Source organism: Acromyrmex echinatior, chromosome 19, assembly GCF_024713525.1.
Source record: "Acromyrmex echinatior isolate Ae372 chromosome 19, ASM2471352v2, whole genome shotgun sequence".
In the NCBI taxonomy this organism is placed as follows: Eukaryota; Metazoa; Arthropoda; class Insecta; order Hymenoptera; family Formicidae; genus Acromyrmex; species Acromyrmex echinatior.
Window position 1 is genome coordinate 2,106,250 of NC_141870.1, and position 6,358 is coordinate 2,112,607.

Genomic DNA, 6,358 nt, shown 5'->3' on the forward strand with positions numbered 1-6,358 from the left:
TAAATTTCAAAACGTACATTTCGGTTCAAAATTGAACCGAAATGTACGTTTTGAAATTTATTTATGATCAAGATTTTTTATAATCAAATAATTTTAATTTAATTTGCGCACATAGCCTTTATATTAATTTAATGTACGATTATACCAGAATGATTTTGACGAGTAATGTCATTTTCATGTTGAGACTCAAAATTTTTCGACCCTCGTATAACTTTTAACAAATATTTGAAATACAGATAAAAAAATATATCATTCGATTGCCATATTTATCTACAGTTCTACAAAAATAAATTTAGCAAGAAATTTTGTTATTATACTGTAAAACTACGTTTAAAATAATATATCAATAATAAATATTTTATCGCGATATAGTTCATCTATTTGAATATATTTTATTAGTACGAATTACGTTATGTTTTCTTTATCAATCGATAATGTTCAGTATGTTTTCTTTACTATTGCTCATAAATTTTGATATTCCATTAATATTTGATTAACAAAGGAGGATTAAAAAATTCAGTAAGAAAGGATGATGCATTTATATATTATAATATGTAACTTATAAGATAGGTACACATTCATAATTAAGATATATAATTATATATTAATTATTAAAGATTAATAATTATATATTAACATATAATAATACTGTTTATACTAATTGTTCACATATCATCTATAAAAAAAATAATCGTATCTTTTGCACATAAGACTAGATGCTCTTTTTTTACGGAAAGATTCTTATTAAGTAATTAATTTGCTAATCAAACATTTCTTTTCTTTTTATTTGTATTAACACGTGCGAAGACGTTGCTAAACCACCAGTATTCGTCCGTCAGTACTGATAGTCATAGTTGATTACGTCAGTACGTTTACCACATCTGTACATCCTTCTGATTTTCAAAATGTCCTTCTTGCTGAAACCTTCCCTCTGACCCAGCTTTATTTCGCTATTTCCTTGGAATATTCCGCCAATAATATCCAATATTCCACCGTTTAGTTGTCTCTACGGACACATACAAATACATATAGATACGTATATAATGTATAATACAATATAACATAGTTTTCATGATTCGTAAACTCGCAAAAGGTATTTTTTTTTTATTATACTGGCAAATTCAATAATTCTTGTCTGCATAAACTCCGTCCAGCAATCAAACTATTCATGTGATATAATTAATGATAAAGCATTGACACATATGATAATGTTTATAAGAATTGCCTACCTTGGGTACGATAGTTTTTAATTGATAGTTCCTGGAAAACGCTGTCGATGAGTAGTGCATCACGCTATCATAATCATAACCGACTCCAAAGGCATGGGTGATCTCCGGGGGAGCCTTATTAAAATTGTGCGTGTGACCTACATGCATAACGCACATGATAAAAACAGAATTTCATAAAAATAAAATTTTATGCAGAAGAGATAACCTCGGCCGATTATTAGACCAATGACTGTAAAGTTGACTTTTCTTGCGTAGCATATTGCGACAACAAAATGTCATGAGATTCAAATTTTCGAGAGCTGATATAAAGTGCGTCACCTCACGAACAATTTTCAATCAATAATAGCATTTTGCTGTCGCAACGTGTCGCGTATAAAAAGTCAATTTAAAATTTTGTGATATAAAAAATCGCTCATATTTAATATTGAAGACATTAGTAATAAGGCAATTCTTCTGCTATAACCCAAGCAATAAAGTAACATTTTAATGGCATCTTGCTGACATTAAAACGTTACTTTATTATAGAGAAAACATTTTATAAATCATACAAGTAAAAAAACCAATGCCAAATAAACAGCATGTTATTTAAATTATTATGTCAGTCATTACTGAATAATATTAAATACTATTAATATTAATGTTATATAAATAGACAAAACGGTTTTCAGTTCAATCTTCATTAAAAATGATCAATTTTCAAGATTCTTTAACTTTAAAAAATAATAGATAAGATATAAAAAACCAAAGCGACGCGAGAAAGTATGTCAAAAGAATGTTAGACCTCATGATATTATATTTTCTTTTAGACAGTTTTATTGTTTGTGAGTGGGAGTACGAGTACACACCGTTCAAGATATTATCCCACAAAATATTCACGTAATCGTCCCGCTCGTATCTGCTGTGTTCGTGCAAAAAGCCAACGGCGTGCATCAGCTCGTGTATCACCGTGCCCTTCTGCGTCAGGCAACCGGGAACCTGAAGGTTTATGTCCTGCCGGCCACCGATCCTACCCACACTGCTCCAGCATCCGGTGTTACCGGCTGTGATTCTGACGTAATCGCTTTCCTCTCCCATGTACGGCTTAAATCTGATGCACGTGTACTTGTGATAGTCGTCCATTGCGTCGTATATAACTTTCTGCTGCTGTGCGTCTGTGATACGAATGAAAGGACAAAAATATAGCGGTCTTAAGTGATAAAGGAGAGAGCTTTCAAGAATTGCTCAGAAAGATATTTAAGTACTCAACCCAGCAAAACATCAATTTAACTCTTAAAAATCAAAAACGTAAAAATGACTTTATTTTGATTAAAACTTTATCTTAATGTCAATAGACGGTCAAATTTTGTAACAAAAAAAATTATCATTTTGACTTTAAATGAGTCATCAAAAAGTAATGATCAAAATAAGTCATTTTAACTTTCTCTTAACTTAATGTGTTTCTTGGAAACCGTTAATTAATTACATTTTTTTATATAACTGTCATAGTACGTTATATTATAATTATTGTTGAATGGGAAATCATAAGTTATGTTAATTATAATTTCCGATTTAATATAATGCAATATAATTAACTAGTATATATAATGATTTTCCGGTCCTTAAACTATACATTAATGGGTCATTCATGTTCGAAATTAATTTTCATCACAAATATACGAAAATTATTAAGTGATCCTCAAAAAATTGTATAATTAATTATTTAATACTTTTAGCTTTAATCGAAGAAAAGAAATGTTATACAAGACACGAATGATCCAATTGTGTATACTAAGGATTAACTGGCGTCAGTTAGCGTTCACAGAGAATTATCTGAATATTCAATTAACACTCAATACATTATCAAACGAAATATAATGAAATAACTTAGTAATAATAAGTATGTTATAACTTTGACATGAGATACTGCAAAACGCGCAATTTCAAAAAATAAGCAAAGGAAACTGTCGTGTCTGATTCTCGAAGTTACTCACTGAAATAAGGGCTAATTATGAAGGGAATGATGCCGTTGGGCCATCGGGCAGAGACCGCTGCAAGACCGTTTCTTCCGACATTCGACGGAAACAGGATGTCTCCTTCCACGTACTCGCCCAGCTCCTCCGGATTTACATCCATATCCTCGCGCCACTGTGCTACCTTCGATCCAGTTTCATTGCTCGGGTATCTGTAGAGTAAACTGCCAAAACTCTGCAGATGAGCGATCAATCCACCAGGACCGTCCACGGCGTTGTCGAAGATGTCCCGACGACGAAAGCTCGGCCACGCAAACGTCAACGACGTCACGACGAGAAGCATCCACACGAGGGTGGCTAATAGTCCACATGGCATGATCGACATTCAATCGGATCAAGTAAGAAGTATCACGGAATACGAAGTTTAGGTACCTTTAGATACCTTTACAGTCACGCGACAACGAACGCGAATGATACGTAACTACTCGGGTCGTTCTCGTTTTTATATACGCCACATGGAAAAAAAATCTGTGCCCCACCCGCGCGGATGTACTCGCTGTAGGAAGTAACTCCGGAAATGATCGGGGTCATCCGTTGATAACCGTGGACTTTTGGTGATGGCGAGCTCAGATTTATTCCTGGTATCTCTCTGATACCTCGAAGGTGCGACACCAAGACCTCGAGGCCGCTGTTATGAATCATTAATCCTCCCGACATGGCGGTTATTTTAGAGGAGGTCGAATTCTTTTCTAATACTTTCGCAATTCCGATGACATATGGATCAATCGTTATTGATATTATAATCCAAAGAAGTTAATATTCTAATTTAGGAGATATTGAGAGGAAATATTTTCTCACCGAGAAGTGCAATTATTTCAATTTTAAAGTACTTAGTAATCAATCAATTCGAAAGTATTTAATTATGAATCGATTTAAGCATTAAGAAAATTCTGTAAAATATAATACGAATTAAATATTAGTTGTAAATAGACTCATTATAGATGAATCTTTAGTCCATAAGTTGATGTCTTTTGGAACCAAATACAGGATGTCGATGCATAATAAAATTTATTAGTTAATGTTTTATACGTATCGATCCAGCTTCGGATCCTTTTCAATGCACATTGAACGAACTCATTGAGTTTCCTAACACTGTACAAATGTAATGTGTCGATATTTCACTGTTAACATAATTAAAAAAAAATAAGTGTTGACAAGAAATAATAATCTAATATATTGTAAATATATGTATAAGACATTAGAACTCTTTAATAAACCTTGTTACGCATCGACATCCTGTGTTTGGTTCCAAAAGGCATCAACTTGGACTAAAGATTCATCTGTAAAATATGTTCTATAATATAGTATGTTTTTAATATAAATATGTTTTTTATAAAAATTTTGGATATTAAGAAACAATTTTAGAGAATAAATCTTGATTGGTGTCTCAGGATATTTATATTTTATTTGCATATACCAAGGAATAAGAAATAAACAATTTTAGAAGGGCGAGATGATTTCACGGAAGTGAAGAAGTTCAGATTCCGTTTAAATGGTCACTTGATGCGTCAAGTATACGTCTGCATAATAGGAGAATGGCATTATTAGCACATAGAATAGGCGGGATTAATATCCCGGCACGAAGTCATTCACATGCAAATTTTGCCAGACAAACATTTGTCATCGAAGAACCTCGATGTATGACAGCAATTAAATAACCAAGGACGATTTTTATTATCCGTTTCGATATTATACTCATCATTGTGATACATTCATTCAATTTAAGAAAAGAAACTTGAACAAATTCTTGAGATATTTTAAATGTTTACATTCTTTAAATGTTTACAAAAAGTTACTTGTGAAGCGTAGATGTGCAAATTATTTCAAATGATTCACTAAAATGAACCCAAAAAGAACTTTAGAAAAATGTTGTAGAAAATGGGAGATCCTAGGAAAAAATGGTTTATATATAATTATATATAATTATATAAAAATTGACATATTTTATATACAATTATATAAAATTATATATAAAATATGTCTATATATATATATATATATAACATTTTTTTCCGGGATTTGTCTGAACTTTCTGTTTATAAGTTTATAAAACATTCTATTTCTCAATCTTCATAGGACTGAGCCTGCATTTGAAATAGTTTTATTTAAAATACAGTATTTGCAGTACAAATATATTTTGTATTTTGTATTTTAGCGGAGCACATAAAAGTATTATGTATTTTGTGTTTAAAATTGAAAAATCGAAAGTTTTTGTATTTTATAATTCAAATAATAAAATTGATTGTCAATTTAAAATTTAAAATACTAAATACTTTTACATTATACTCTTATGAAATACAAAATATTAAATACAATTGATCTTACAAATACTTGTTTTCTATATAAAAGTATTTCAAATACATGCATGCCCAGATCTTCATAAATTTTTCCAACTAGAATTCAAGAATTTTTTAAGAAATCCAATTGGATTTTGATTAGGGATGCAGAAAAAGGGATCTCACTTCTAATATTCGCAATGGACAAAATTTTTGTATAGGACAGCGAAAAGCCGTTGACACCGTTGGGTTTTTCCGGACTCAAGGAATAGTAGGCAAAATGCCGTTTTTTATAATCATTCGAGTGATTACAAATGGTAGCGAACCAATTGCGAACCTATGAATATCGCAATGTTTAACTAGCATACAGATAGCAAGAGGCTAAAAGCCGCATTACGAAAATTCTGTTGCGCGTTATCTAAAACCTGTTTGAATGGCGTACTAGAACTAAATGTTAGAACTTAGGTCCCCCTTTCTATTATACAAGCAACACGATAATTTTTGATTAAAAAAAAAATAAATAAATCCCGTCCACGCACGCCATTTACATACAGATCTGTATTTCTGGGGTTGGCATTTTTATTACATTTAGAGAGAGAAAGACAAAAGTATAAAACTAAAATCATATAAACAAATCTATACGACAAAAATTAAACCAAAATTATATAAATAATTTTAGTATATTTTAATATTCTAATTAATATTGAAATATATTTTTATACAATCTTGAACTTCTTTTATGTGATTAATTTAGTGTTCAATAAAATATTTGTTAAAAAATATTTGTGAAATACTTATAAAAACTTTAAATTATATTGTATAATTCATTAAACTGTATAATTCA

At 30.8% G+C, this 6,358-nt stretch overlaps 1 protein-coding gene across 1 annotated transcript; it reads right to left on the bottom strand.

The window, feature by feature from the left end:
- Window positions 1-541: 541 nt before the first annotated feature.
- LOC105147784 (hatching enzyme 1.2) lies at window positions 542-4,059 on the bottom strand. Its single transcript, XM_011059036.2, has 4 exons — window positions 3,200-4,059; window positions 2,075-2,380; window positions 1,230-1,366; window positions 542-1,006 (listed from the first exon to the last, which is right to left on the bottom strand). Exons 1-4 carry the CDS (start codon window positions 3,561-3,563, stop codon window positions 836-838), a joined length of 978 nt encoding a protein of 325 aa, XP_011057338.1. The 5' UTR covers window positions 3,564-4,059; the 3' UTR covers window positions 542-835.
- Window positions 4,060-6,358: the final 2,299 nt, after the last annotated feature.

Excerpts from the sequence above, each read along its gene's own strand:
- LOC105147784 (XM_011059036.2), bottom strand. The coding sequence starts at position 3,563 with ATGTCGATCATGCCATGTGGACTATTAGCCACCCTCGTGTGGATGCTT. Across the intron at positions 2,381-3,199 it reads CATAATTAGCCCTTATTTCA|ACGCACAGCAGCAGAAAGTT; the intron begins GTGAGTAACTTC and ends TTCGTATCACAG. Across the intron at positions 1,367-2,074 it reads GTGGGATAATATCTTGAACG|GTCACACGCACAATTTTAAT; the intron begins GTGTGTACTCGT and ends TTATGCATGTAG.